Source organism: Melospiza melodia, chromosome 3, assembly GCF_035770615.1.
Source record: "Melospiza melodia melodia isolate bMelMel2 chromosome 3, bMelMel2.pri, whole genome shotgun sequence".
Lineage (NCBI taxonomy): Eukaryota > Metazoa > Chordata > Aves > Passeriformes > Passerellidae > Melospiza > Melospiza melodia.
In genome coordinates, this window is record NC_086196.1 from 32,653,403 (window position 1) to 32,668,291 (window position 14,889).

The window sequence follows — 14,889 nt, forward strand, 5'->3', positions numbered from 1 at the left end:
TTTCTTGAGTCCTCTCACTGGTCACAAGAATGAAGAGCTTGATACCTGCTCCTCTGCTCCCTCTCCTGTGAATGTTGAAGACTATCATGGAGCTTTTTCTCAGTCTTCTCTTCTCCAGGCTGAACAAACAAAGTGACCTCGGCTGCTCCTCATAAGGTTTCCCCTCCAGACCCTTCACCATCCTCATGGCCCTCCTTTGGGCACTTTCTCATAGTTTAGCACTTACATTGTGGCACCCAGAGCTGCCCCCAGCACTGGAGGTGAGGCTGCCCCAGCTCAGAGCAGAGCAGGACAATCCCCTCCCTTGCCTGGCTGGCCATGCTGTCCCTGATGCCCCTCAGGGCACGCTTGGCCCTCCTGGCTACCAGGGCACTGCTGATTCATGTTCAAGCAGGACATCCACGTCTTCAGATGATACAGTGTACTGGAATATGCCATTCAGAGAAATCAATATTGTTCTCTAATAAAATCAGAAGGGGAGCTGAAGTCAGTAGGTCTTCCTGTGAGCTTATGTAGAGAATCTTAAATAGTGGCAGTGATACCTGTTACTAAGAGGTGGTGAAAGAGTGGAGTGCCTGATGATGACTGGTAAAATCCACTGTGACTTCAAGTGCAAGTCAGAATAAATTAATGCTGCTCAGTGTTTTCTGGGCATTCCAAATTCAGGCTAATTTTTTTTATCTGGTGGAGTTTTGGGGCTTTTTTTTATAGTGTGAGCTTAACAAATTAAACCCACATAAATTACCATATTTTAGAAGATCTGTAAAATAAAATCTTTCTGATATGTGGTATTTATACCCATATGCTGCATAATTATATTCAGATTATTGTGCTCTTGGATATTTACTCATGGGTGTTCCTACTTCCTGAAGTGCTAAAGTTTGCGATACTATGCATGTGTATGAGATAACTCATTATCTCTGTTACACCTGAGGACTGTTTCTCAGTGAGTAGAGATTTGAGATTGAACTTAACACTTACTTTATTAGTTCTGGACTTAAAGCAGTATTAATCATTGTCCTTCTGTCCTTCTCTCTCACCTGTTTTTTAGCCCACATATGGACCTGCAATAAATTCAGGTGTGGTGAAAAGAGGCGACTAGAATATCGTTGTTCCTGTTCAGATGATTGTGTGGAAAACAATGATTGCTGTGTTAATTATCAAGCTGTTTGTAAAGGTAAGTATCATCAACAAATTACTACCCTCTTTCATATGTACCTATATTTGTATAAATGGAGCAATAACATAACATGACTTTTAAAGCATCTGGTAACATGAAAAAACCTTGCATCTATCAGTAAGAACGTACTGTCTTAAAAAATATATTGCATTCATTTGTTTTAAGGAGAGGCAAGCTGGGTTGAAGAAGAGTGTGAGAATATTACTGAGCCCCAGTGTCCAAAAGGGTGAGGAAATTTTATATTTGCATACCTCTGCTCTTTGCTTGCGTTTCATTTTTGAGATTGTGTTCCCTCCTGTGCCTTCCTGGGACCTGCTTGCCTTTTACACACACAGTGAAAGCAGCTGCCAGACAGAAATGAACACCTCTTCAGCCAGCATTTGGTGGTGCTTACTAACCCATCAGGTTGCTCTATCTCTGCACTTGCTTGACTTGCAAGATATGCCTATTCCTCAATCCTGGTGCCCTGGGCAACTCTGCCTGGTTGCCAGTCATATTATTGACCTACATGTGCTACAATACCCATCATTCCAAATATTTTGGGACCTATCCAGCAATCTTAGACTCCTGTCTCCCTCTTCTCTTTAAAATACCTTTCCAATACCTTGCATTTTCCAGCCTCAGGACTGCAAATTGTGGGGTAGATCTGTGTTCCAGCTCCACCAGGAGCGGGACAACACTATTTGCAAGCTGTCTGAATTACTTTCTTTAAAAGGTGCAAAGTGCCATGGGATCCTTGTATTCTCTGGCTCAGCTCCACATTGGGCCTGCTCCTGCAAGTTATGTATGCAGTGTGTGAGGAATGACTCATGTGGTTTATGGCATCAGCACTCAGGCTTGAATAGTGCAGCAAAGCTCCCAGCCAGGAAAAAAAGGCTTGTATTACTTGAACTGTTTTTGCTGTGGGATCTCCTAACTAAGTTTGTAGTTAAAGTTGACTATAAACTATGATTGTATATCTAAGCTGTCAATAAAAGGGATTTCAATTCTAGATGGATTTATGTTCCAGTAGTAAATACTTACTAGACCTGTTATGGGACAACTATATTCTTGTCTGAGTAGTATCAAAAAACAAACACCTTTTTATTTTGATTTTGAAATTATAGTGCAATGAGATACTTCTAGTAAAGTAAAACCATTTTATTTTGTTCTTATGTCATTACAGTTTTTATTTAAGATATTTAAATCATGCTATTTTTAGTAATTTGCCTTATAATACTGTCAACCAAAATACAAAATATTCCCATGTGAAACATTTCACACCAATTGAGTACCCTTCACTCTGATTCAGAGCACTAACAGTTGCTGACATGTCAGAGCCTTCATCAGGACAGAAACTGGAGCTTCTGTCCAGTTTGTAGTCCAAGTCCCCAGTAATCTCCTATGTAGGAAGAGACGGTTCTTGAAGTTTTTGTCGTTGAATTTTGTACTGAGTTCAGGAGCCATTTGGGACTTCTTGCTGAGAACTGAGTCTAGAATGATGATTTCTCTATCAGGGTTAGGAAGCGTTGCCCCCAAGAGGTTGGTAAACAAAGAAGAGTCTTGTGCAGGTCCACAGTCAAAATTACTGACGCAAATGCTGTAGGGCAACTCCTGTTGGTTAACTTGTTTTTAGGGTTTTTTGTTTGTTTTTTTTCTGTTCAGCTCATGAAAGGGATACATAGTTACTCCTCTAAAATTGTTTTAATCCTGGTAAACCCCAAAATGTTGCAATAAAACCCAACCCAGGAAAAGGGTGATGTGTGGTCAAAGTTGAATCAAACAGTGTTGACTGAAGGTTCATCTTGGACTATTAACACACAAGCCTCTCCCAAAAGTAACAACTCTGTAAACAATCCACTTCTTCCTGTGCTGTGTGGTAGGCAGTAGTGCAGGTGAATTTAGTTGCAGTGCTCATTTTGAGACTTCAAGATATCAATTCTGATTCTGTGTATATTAATACAGCATATTTTGTGGGTTCAGATTGCTGGTTTTATTCTGTTTTAGTTTTGGCTAGGTTTTAGCTGTTCCTGTGGTGCAGAATAGACAAAAGATGACACAGCATTCAATGAGGTGCTTAATTTGAGAAATCCCACTGATTTCAGTGAGATCAACTGCTCACTGATTTCACTGATCAACAACTTAAAATTAAGTATACAACTAAGTCTTTCCAAAACTGGTTTCTATATTGTTTAATAGGATCATAAAGTTAATAGGCTGTAAGACCTCAGGAGTGATCTAGTCATTCCCACCATTCTGGGTGTGAAATAATACTTAGACAATTCAAACCTACTCAAGCAGTTTATCCTAGTACTTACATAGATGGCTTTACTGACGACTTTTTGCTGTTTTTTTGTCCTCATGTCTTTTTCTGTACTTCAGGCCTATAACTATTTGCCCTATCTTCATTGAGCTGTAAGAGCATCTGGTGACTTTCCTCCTTGCTGATCTCTCTTTATATCTGGGGATTGCTCTTATGCCTCCTGCTGAGACTTTCTGTACATTTAGTGGAAAAGAAAGCTTTTCCTCCTGTGCTTTATGGCTGTTTATAGGCAGTATGAATGTGTGTGGGATGAGAAATCTTCTGTGTATTACATTAAGCTTTTCAAGGGAATTTTCTTTTCCTTCTTATTTTGTTTTCTTTCTGTTTCTTTTAATTATGGTCTAACCTGCCTGCAGTGAGGGAGGTCAACTTGGCAATGTGTTCCATGGTTCTGGCCTCGATCATCCAGACTGGTAACCTACTAGACCACAGGAAGCCTGTGTTGCCAGCATAATCCTTCCATAGAAGCCAGTTTATAGGAGGGGATAATTGCTACTGCATTTCCTTCAGTTTGGAGTCAGGATGTGTGGGATACCTATTTATCCAAGAGCTGTGAAACATGCTTGTCTTACTGTTTGGACACAGCCAGCATGAATCACCAACAGGACCAAAACTTGAGCCTCCCAGGCTTGCTTGCTCATGACAGCCCATTCATTAAGTAGCAAGTGCAGTCTTGGCCACTGGCAGGAAAAATGCGTGGAAGTGGCTGATATACCTCAGAATGGAGCTTGGGTCAGTTTCTGTGGGGATTTTACTGGAGCTGTTCCAAAGAGACAGTGGTTTAACATGGTCTGTCATGCTTTGCTTCCCTGAGCACTAGGGCAGAGTTTTGGCACGTGTAGAGTGTACAAGAAGTGAAATGGGCAATTGCTGTCATTGTGGCAATGGCCTATTTTGCCAAGTTTAATTTTACATGTGAGAAGGGGTCAGTAGCTAGATTTGCAGACAACTAAAACATGTATTTAACAGTTGGTTTACTTGTAAATGCCAAACCAGAAACAGTTGCGTAAAGTCCCTTTCTAAGTGCTTGTTTTAAGTTTGGTGGGGTTTTCTGGGTTTGTTTTTTTTTTTGGTTTTTTTTTTTTTTTAAGTTAGACTTGTTGGTAAGTAATATTGAACAGACTTTGCCTCAAAGTTTGCATTTTATTGCACAGAACTTTGCAGTGAAGATTTTTAGATCTCTGCACTGAAGTGAATCAATTTATTGAGAAGGGGTATGGAGAAGGTATTTGCAAAACTTGTGGAGATCAGAATTTGTGGTGCAAAAAATACTTGTAATATGGGCAAAGGTAATGCATAAAGTTTCCGTACTCTTTTCTGCCATATGGCTTTAGTTTTGACCTGAAAATTATTCATTTCTTGTTCCCACCTGTGCCAAATAAATTAAAAAACAGGCTACAAACATACATCTTAGAAATCTTATCGTTCTGAACTAAGTATAAATCCTTTTGGCTGAAATTTTGTCCAAATTGTTGATGAAAATTTTCTTAGGATTGACATGTTTTGGCTGCCTGACTATCCCTTAGTTTAATATAGTTACATTTGTTTGACTGACACACAGCTTATAAATGTTTCATTTGTAAATGGCTCTTCAGATTTTTTTTGTGACGTACATCACTAAAGAAATTGTCAACACTTTATAAATAATATTTGTCTTCTATCCTCACTGTTTTATTTTTGGAAACTAGAGTATAACAAAGTTTAAAAAAAAGTAAATTAAAAAAGGGAAAATGAGCTGGCAATAAACCAATATTTTAATATTATATTATTATAAATAGTAAATTGTTTAATGAAATTCCATATTTTCAATAGTTATTGCTGCACAGCAGTGATTTTTTTTTCAGTCTCACATGGCCTCATGTTTATAGGTCAAACACAGGGTATGTTTTCTTCAAGGAAGAAGTTACTGATGTTACAGAAGCTACTATTCCTGTCTGTGATGCAATGTTTTAAGTACTTACAGTTGGAGAGAAATTGTTTGAACAGGGCTGAATCTGGGAGCAAGTCAAGACTGGAAAACATAGGTCCTGTGGAGACTGGAAGGGGAGATTTTGTTTTTGTTGGTTCCAGTGAAATTAGTATCTGAATTTACCTGTAAAGTTCCTGGCAGAAATGCTGTTACAGTGTTTCCAGTCTCAGGGCCACATTTTTGAGTTTGGAGATTGGTAGGACTTTTGGAGCAGTAAGCAAGTTCTTTTTGGTTGGATAATCTTTGTAAGATGAGAGGAAAAGTATATGTTTTAGTTGCTGATTTAACATACCCTGTACATTACACTTGCTTACAGTTCTGTGCACTGTATATATATACAAAATACTTTTTTTTTTCATCTAGGTTACAGCTTTGTCAGGAGGAAAGTGAATAAAGGAAAGTTGGGCTTTGCATTGCCTTATTTCTTTCCCTGCTCTTACCTCAGGGTGGGAGGCAGAGTTTGAGGGCTGAGTGTTGCTTCAGTGGGACTGGTTTCAAGATAAGGAGTACCAAACCCGCCAGATGGATCACCTGAGCATCTTGGCTGGTTCACCTTAAGGGTGTGTTTGAAATCAGGCCTTGCCATGACTTTTCTGTGCATGCCCTGATACAAACCTCAGCCCCTTTGGGCACAGATTGCTCTGCTAACCTTTGAGCAGAGGGACTGGAGCAGTTTGCTCACCACTGTGCCAGCAAAACTTCTGCTGAGGAGGACTTCCTTGGCCTGGCTTATAGCCCCATAATGAGCATTTCCACTGTCTGGGGAAAGTTTCTTGAAGTTAGTGATAGGAAACTGTTTCTCAGAGTCTGTCTTTTAATATTCAATTTCTGTTTGTTCAGATTTACCAAGTCTCCAGTGTTACTATTTTCATTGGATGGCTTCAGAGCGGAATATTTGCAGACTTGGGGTGGACTTCTACCTGTTATTAGCAAATTACGTGAGTAGTTTCTTTGTCTAAGAACTATTATGATGTCTTACCTGAAAAAAACCACAAATGCAGCTTTCCTTACTCTTTAAAATCCTCACTCTTCTGCCATGAATATGGAAGTTGTTGCCCTAAAGAACACCCATGCACAAAGAGCTTCAAGTGTTGGAAAGTGGAAGGGCAAGAAAGAGAGAGCTTGAGGAAAGGACCCTTTTGATTTTCAGTGAAATCTTGTAAGTTGTTATGGCCCTTTTTATATTTAGGAGGTGGGGTTTTTTTGCTGTGAGGTTATTTTATTCAAAATAGAAGTAGATTCTTTTTACTCTATAATGCATATCATCTCATATTTAGGTGGAATGGCTTTGGGAAATGAAAAGCATTTGGTTATATTTGGAGAAAGAGGACAGAGAAGGAATAGACTAAGAGGAGATGATATAGAAGGGCTGGTAGAAATGTAATGAATCCAAGAAAACCTTAATTTAACAAACATTTCCAGAAGAAATATTCCCCAACTTTTTTAGTGTCTTACTTGATTTGGTGGTGTCTAAATAATTTTAGTTACTTTTCCTGTTTCTGTTTTGGCTGTGGTCTGTAGAGAACTGATGGTATTTCTTGTCTGAAAAATATGCCAATCTTCTTGACATTCAGAAATTACTACCTGGGGTGCCTGGTTTCAGTTTGACTAAAAATAAATCAGTAAAAATACTTGCTTTTTTACACAGTGGTTATTACAACTTGAAGCGTTCCAAAGGATAACAATTTGCAGATGTATCTGAGGTTTTGGGTTCTTTTTAGTTTTGTTCCGTGCTAGAATAAAATGAGACATTTGCACAGTTTTCATTAGATGCAGTTATAAAAAATATAACTGCAGTTATAAAAAATATAAACTGGAGAAAATTTCTGGGACATTTCTAGGAGAGGCTGGCTAGTACAAATTATTCAAGCTCTGCCTGAGATACAAGATAGAAGTGTCACAAAGCATCTGTAGGACTTCCAGTCTGCGGTATCCACTTACACATGTAAATTTTTTTCATTCTTTGGTCTGGATAGACTACAGTGGAACTTCTCTCATTGACTTCTATAGTTAATTTGCACTTCTCCTTGCACTGAGCCCATGACAAATCCTGACCACTAAGAAATACAAATATATTTGTATCTTCATCAAAGTCATTTCACTTCTCCACAGCTACAAGGTTTTTGATGGTCAAAACGTGTATTTTTAAAAGATTCTTATACCAGAATGCCTAATAATACATGTTTTATATCCAACAAAATACTTGCCCCAGTCTGGTGTCAAGTATTAATTCTGCATTATGCTTATGATTCTAAAATACTCTGGATCATTTTTTGGTAATATGCTAGGAGGGCTTTGCTATACGATGTGCTATGGGATCTTCAGTTTTCTTCTTTTTTCCCTCATAGTAAAAAATTGGTGAAATGCTCAGATAGAGCAAATTTTCTTTAGTAAGAGAAAAATATTCTCATTAATGAAACTTGGTGTCACTGAGGTGTACATCCACTCTGAGGGCCTGTGGCTTCAAATCTCTTATGTGCTTTATGTTCCATGTGTCCAAAAATGGTGGAAGCAGTCATATTGTAAAAATAAACTTCTCTACGAGTGAGTAAATATTCCTGCAGGACTTCACTGTTCAGAAAAGGGTAATGAAATCTATTCCTCTGTGTAGGCAGGTAACAATAGTGAATAAATTGCTTGACTATTGCTGAAAAATCGTATTAAATAATTTTGGAGTTCATAGTTGTCCATTTATAGGACTATTAAATTTTCAAAAAGAATTTAAGAATGACAGCATTTACAAAGCAGTGAACAGCTACTCACATTCACTAACTTATGGGACTGCCTGGTTCTGTGTTAAATTAGGACCATGCTAAATGCCTGTATTTTCATCTTTAAAGCATTTGATGATAAGTGCAGAATTCCAGGAGATAAAAATATTGCCATTGTTTGGTCCTGTTAATTCAGCCATGCTTACAGCAATATTCTGGTGTCTCCTTGGAGAAATCTGTCAGAGTAGAGGCCTGTAAGACTATCATAATTTCACTTCTACCATGTTTTGTTTTATGTTTGCTCTCCCTTCTATTTGAAAGATGAACAATTCAGCATGGAGCTGAGGGATTTTAGTGAAGCAAGGCATAGTCTTGCTGTGAGCATGTGGTGTTAAGAGAAGACATTTTCATATACAATTATGCTGTGATATTTTAAGTTTTAGATTTTGATCCTTTTGTCTTAAAACATCTTTAACAAAGCCAACGAGCCAAAAAGAATAACGATATCTCTGGAAAGATATCGTTGGAAAGTCCTAGCAAAAACTCCCTAGGATTTTTGGCAAAACTTTTTAAGTGTGTTTCTCTATTACTTTAAAAAGCAAGGGAAAACAAAACAAAAGAAAAAAAATAAACAACCTCCCCAGACACCCACATCAAAAAACTAAGATTTTGGAAAACAGTCTCAACAACAGATTTGGAAGTAGTTGCAATGTGCTAGGTGTTTTCCAGTAATAAAAGAAGATGCAAGTGATTATTAGTTACTTACAGAACACAAGTGTGGGAGGTGGTGCCTGTATGACTTGAAAGGATATATTTTTCTGGCCTGGCTTTTTTTTATCCTGATTAGCTGAAATATACTATTTCAACTGAAATCTAATTGAAGCCCCAATCCAATGAGTTCAAAGTGCCTTGATGCAACACTTCCTATGTTATGAAGCCTTTAATTTCTATTCTATTTATATTATCTACAGTTACTCAGAGTCAGTAAAGATGATGCAGTGATGTTCTTCTTATAGGGTCATTAGTTTTGGTTTTTTAGCATCTGTTGAAACAGTTTTGGTATTTTTTAAGTTGTCATGAAAGCATTTTTTTTTCTTTCTGAAAATTGGGGCCCACACATTTGCTGATGAAAATTTAGACCCCTTAAATAAGCTTGCCCAATTGCTTTGGCCTTGCTAATGCCTCTTCATACTAGCAAATACTGTTTACTAATCTCCCTAAAGCCATATGATTTGTATATTGAGATAAAGAAAACTTTGACATTCATCCTTGAATAAGAGCTTTTTTTAATATATTTTAAAAGCCCCACAGACAAGAAAGGAAGACTGCAAAACAAGCAATCATTTGACAGATGCCTTAGAGAACCAGGCACCACTGTGTCAGTGGCCACTTCACCTCTCCTCTGGGAGCACCCAGGGTTAAGTGTCTGGTTGGTCTCAAGTTGCAGACTGCATTTATTGCATACCAGGTCAACTTTGGAGGGTGTGATTTCTTTCATTTTTCATTCTTATCTGTACATGCTTTTCACAAAGGCTATAGGTTTTGCTCATGTGACCATTGCAGTTAGACATTAGACATATATAAAGCTTGTGTTAATAGGCTTTTAGTCAGGTTGTAAATTAATATGGGAAGAAAACTTAAGTATTAAGTCCACAATTTTGAAGAGTGAAAACTTTCTGGAAATATATTATGGTTTTGGTTTTCTTTTTTTAAAATAGCTACACATTGTCATGAGAGAAACTGGCAAGTTATTTTTTTCAGTAATTTTGCTGAACTTTCTTTGTTACTTCCTTTAGGGAAATGTGGAACATACACTTCCAGTATGAGACCAGTGTATCCTTCAAAAACCTTTCCCAACCATTACTCCATTGTCACAGTAAGAATTCTTGTATAATATGTTTCCACTACTGTTCAGTATCAAGTTTTCTCTAAGGGAATAGTATATTTTGATGTGTTATTAAAATAATTTGCTTTCCCTTCAGAATAGGAAAAATTATGTATTCTATTTATGTAACTTAGGTTAACAGCTATTATATAACACTACAGCTAAGTGGCCAGATCTAATGTTAGTAAATCCAGTCCTTCCAAGAGTAGCTGTGAAAAATCCCATACAGCCACAAGTTCCCGTCACTTTACAACTCCTCATTTGTGTAAATATTTGCACTAAATTGCAGTTTCCACTCTTGCTTTAAGTTGCCAACCTTATTCCACTTCATTAAGGCAGCCTGGCATGATGAAAAGAAGGGTATGAAATGAGAGGAAAGATTTGAGCATCATGCTGAGATTGGCTTTGTGTGATGGACTGTACCTAAGCCTGCATAGAAATGTCACAAAGCTGATCTTGTAAATTTGACACCTTTTGCTTGTAGGAGGAAAAAGAAAAATGGAGGTTTTCAACACAAATGCAGGGTTGGAATCCAGGACATCCTTTTTAGTTTCATCATGCCACAACTAAAATTCAATCAGATACTAGGATCTGCATTTTCTTGTCTTCCCAGTTTGCCAAGACCTTTGGTAGGAGCACCAGGTCAGGAATGAGGTGCTTAATTGTGTAATCCTCACAAATCTCCATGACTGAATATGCAACTAACAGTCGTTAACCATGCCCAGCAGCCATATGAGGTGTACAGTGCAGAGGTTTATCTCCACTCCTCATTCTTGTGAAAAGTAGCAAGGTCCTAATGGTGGTGGTGTTTTATCCCTTATAAATGTAAAAAGCAGCTAGTCTAATTAAAGACAGGGCACAAAGTCTGCTAAAACTACCCAAGACCTGGTGCCTGCACTTCTTTGGCTGCTCATGTAATGATTTTCTAGAACTAGAGCTTTTGCTCATGTGATGGAGGTGTAGCATAGGTAATTGCTTTATCTTTGGTACTAAAGATAGAACAAATGTGTGAATTCAAGCAGTGTCTTTCAGTTTGATTCCAAAGGACAGTGCCTAATATTTTTTAAATCTCACTGAGAAGCAAATAAGGGTTGGAAGGGAGGGCTTGGACGCAATGAGAGATGATGCTGCTAAATTTGGGTACTGAGCTACTGGTGGAGTAGAAGTCACCAGCAGAGTGACTATTCAATGGATATATTTGTCTAAAGGATATGTCTGAGTCTGAGTAACTGGAAGGTTCTTTTTCTTTAGAGCATTGCAACAAGGCATACTTTCAATTACAGGGGCTGTATCCTGAATCTCATGGTATAATTGATAACAAGATGTATGACCCCAAAAGAAACGCATCCTTCACCCTTAAAAGTCAGGAGAAGTTTAACCCACAGTGGTACCAAGGCCAGCCTGTAAGTATTACCACCCTTCTGAGAATCTGCATCACCCTGTTATGTTACTTGATACGCTTTGGATGCATAGTGATGTTGAAAGAGGACAGAGGGTAATTCTAAGTCAGCCAAGAAGCGTTACTCAGCACCACTAGGAATTGCGGTACTAGAGCCAAAAAATAACAAATGAAACAAAATGTAACAGCTTTTGTTGAACTCAAATGGAATTTTCCCTAAGGAAAATGCTGGTTTAAAATAGCTAATATAGCTACCAGATTTTCATCTGTTTTTATGAGTGGGCTTGCAGTTAACTTCTGTGAGGAAATCAACAGACCAATAAGATTGAGCAATAAGAAGCACTAGTAAAGGTTTATGCTCTGCTTAAATTTCTTCTAAGTCCAAAGATGTGGTTTTAAAAGAAATCATCTCAGCTCAATCATATACCTATGGCAAAACTGATGAGATCACCATGGAGATGACGTGGCATGGAAAAATTTGAGTGAGCACTAGCCTAAAGAATAGCAAGGGACGAGATGTAAATATTTAGTGTGTGGGGAAGACTGGGTTTTTTTGTTGTTGTGGTTTGGTTTTTGTTGTTGTTGCTAGTTTTGTTTGTTTTGTTTTATTTGGTTGTTCTTTTTTTCCTTGAGGAAAGAACACACAGGTGTAGAACTTGCAGGCCACTGAGAGTGGAGTGAGTTAGGCAGGAAAGATGCAGAAGGCATAAATCTGTAAACCTTGAGAGCAGCAGTAAAATCAAAAAAGCTGACCAAAATGCTGTTTCTGTATGTCAAGAGTGTGTGGGACATAGGTCCTTGGAATATTCCCACCCCTTCTTTTGTCACTGTTTTCTGAGACATTTCCCTTTCCTGGTGTTCAGCCATGGTTCCACCGTTGCATTTCTGCCAATGGTTCCTACCTCTGTCCTGGCTCCCTGTGGCATTGCAGCAGCAGGGATGCGAGTGTTTGCCACAAGGAATCAGCCTACAGGGTGTAGCTGGGCTGCAGATAGTGATGCCAGGCAGGATGGACTGGAGAGCTCTGTGGAATGATTGGGTTCTGATCTCGCTGAAGGGTGTGGAGTTGGTGAGGGGCTGTGGGCCTGGCAGGCCCTCAGCTGGTTCAATGATGGGCACTAACGTGGTGAATGTTCTCCGGCAGATTTGGCTCACGGCCATGTACCAAGGGCTGAAAGCAGGGACCTTCTTCTGGCCTGGGTCTGATGTAGCAGTGAATGGAACCTTCCCAAACCTGTATGAAATATACAATGGGTATGTAAATGCCTTTCTCTTGAAGGAATATTTGACTTTAACAATTGCAGTGGGACAGATGCCAGAGCAGGCATACTTTTCCCCTACTTTTCTAAATAATTTTGTACAATGGGGGAAAAAAGCTAGGATCCGATTAACTTTGTTTCAGTATAATGTAGAACCTTTGTTTAATTATCTTTTCATTCCTCAAGAAATGTTTTAATGGTAAGATGTGTAAAAATCAGCTTTAAAGCATAACCAGCTTTGAAGCTCTAGTGCTTTACTCTTTCTATTTATACAAACCTTTTGTGGCTGATGTAGAATATTTCAGTCCGAACTTCTCATGAGTGAATGGATCATGTTTTGATGTGATATTGTCTATGGAAACTAAAGTTTTACTGTTGACTGTGGTAAGCTGTTCCAATTTAAAATTATTTTCATTGCAGATTCTGAAAATATTAAGACATTCATATTTAATCAGTGATTGCTCTTCACTGCAATTAAACATTTTCTGCTTAATAAAAATGTTTTTCACCATTTATTTAATAATCTCAAATATTGCCCAAGAAATCAGACTTCTCATTTCTATCTTAGGATCATTTTCTCCTCTTACACCCTTCCTACAGGATGGAATTTTTGATCTTGATTTTCTGCCTATATTTTCTTCCCTATGAACTGATGATGCACTGTTACTTGAACTTGTGTTAAACACTGAATACTTACTTTGTGGTTGCCTCATGTTGTTCAAGGTCAACTTACTTATTGTTCGTATACTTCAGTAATTGATGCAGAGATCTACTTTGTAACATAGTATGAAAAACTTTTATTCAACCCAACCCTACTCCTAAACTAGCAATTTTTCAAAGCATAATATAGAAATAAAAGCCTGCACGTGACTTTGCCCCTTGAAGCCAATTATTTACTTTGTATAATAAGCATAAGCACTACTAGAATAAGCATTATTCTAACCAATATTTAAGGGAGATTCAGATCAGGCCATAAACTCCTGTAGAGTCAGGCAAGGAGGATACATAAATTTGTATCCTGCTAAAAAGCCTGTAATGATTTTTTTTTTGGCTAAAGCACAGTGATTTTTTTGGTAATGTATGGCTAAAAGATTTAGCTCTTGGAAACACATGCTTGGTTGATATTGTATTATTTTGATGCAGCTCAATCCCCTTTGAAGAAAGAGTGGTGACTGTCCTTCGCTGGCTGCAGCTACCTGAAGATGAAAGGTAGGTATACATTTGTGAGTGTGGGTTCCTGTTTGAGTGGTACTGCAATAAATTACTTTGTAAACACAATTTCTGTTTTAAACAATATCTTTTGCTTTATTCTAACAATGTTAAAATATTATTTAGGGCAAACTGTTCCTATGACTGAAGACTTTTTAAATTAAGTTGCATCGCTCAGTTTAATGTATTTTTCCTCTGAATGACAGCATTGTTTCCAATATGTGATCTCCATTGTTGAAATATAATCTCTTCAAACTGTCTCAACATGTATGTAAAATATTACATTTTTGGTACCGTTTGATATAGACCACACTTTTACACTCTGTATTTAGAAGAACCTGATTCCTCGGGCCATAAGTTTGGACCAGTAAGCAGTGGAGTAAGTAGTTTTGTAGTTTCTTAATTTTTTTTTTTAAGCTTGACACTTTGCTCTGACCCTATAAGTTCCATAATTCATGTTAGGTTAACTGAGATTATGTAAAGTATGCTTTTTAGGAAAAAAATTGCTAATAGACAGTCCATCCATGATTAACATTGACATAAAGCATATAATAGCCTATTTAGTATGCCTAATTTTCATTTTCTTTATTTCAATAACTTTTAAATTACCAATGTATGTTTGGGTATGTCTTGTATCTTCTTTTATCTGCTCCTACTTACTAATGGTTCATGTTGATTTTTGGCAGGGGAGGGGAAGGGGAACAGAAAATTTATATAATTTCGATTTAGCAAGAACAGAGGTTTGCATAACAATGTCCAAGTTGTGGTGGTGAAGTATTCATGTTACAATTGTCATTCATTTCCTCCCAGTCTCTGTGCTAAGGTTAGGTGGATTTTGCCTTTATTTCCTTGCAGTTATAATTTATGCCTTCTCAGAAAGAGAAAGGTAAAAGGAACATTGGCCTTATCACAGTCTGTGATTTATTATATAAGTAAGAAGTGTTTGGGACTTACTGTCTTAAAAAGTACTGAATA

General features: G+C 37.7%; 1 protein-coding gene across 1 annotated transcript in view; it reads left to right on the forward strand.

Annotated features, from left to right (window-relative positions):
- ENPP1 (ectonucleotide pyrophosphatase/phosphodiesterase 1) overlaps positions 1-14,889 on the forward strand; it is a 52,662-nt gene that overhangs the window by 19,119 nt on the left and 18,654 nt on the right. The window contains exons 4-11 of the mRNA XM_063151193.1: positions 1,052-1,177; positions 1,346-1,406; positions 6,292-6,389; positions 9,959-10,038; positions 11,331-11,450; positions 12,591-12,700; positions 13,849-13,914; positions 14,221-14,293. Of these exons, the coding sequence (XP_063007263.1) occupies positions 1,052-1,177; positions 1,346-1,406; positions 6,292-6,389; positions 9,959-10,038; positions 11,331-11,450; positions 12,591-12,700; positions 13,849-13,914; positions 14,221-14,293 (734 nt within the window). The remainder of the gene's footprint in view (positions 1-1,051; positions 1,178-1,345; positions 1,407-6,291; positions 6,390-9,958; positions 10,039-11,330; positions 11,451-12,590; positions 12,701-13,848; positions 13,915-14,220; positions 14,294-14,889) is intronic.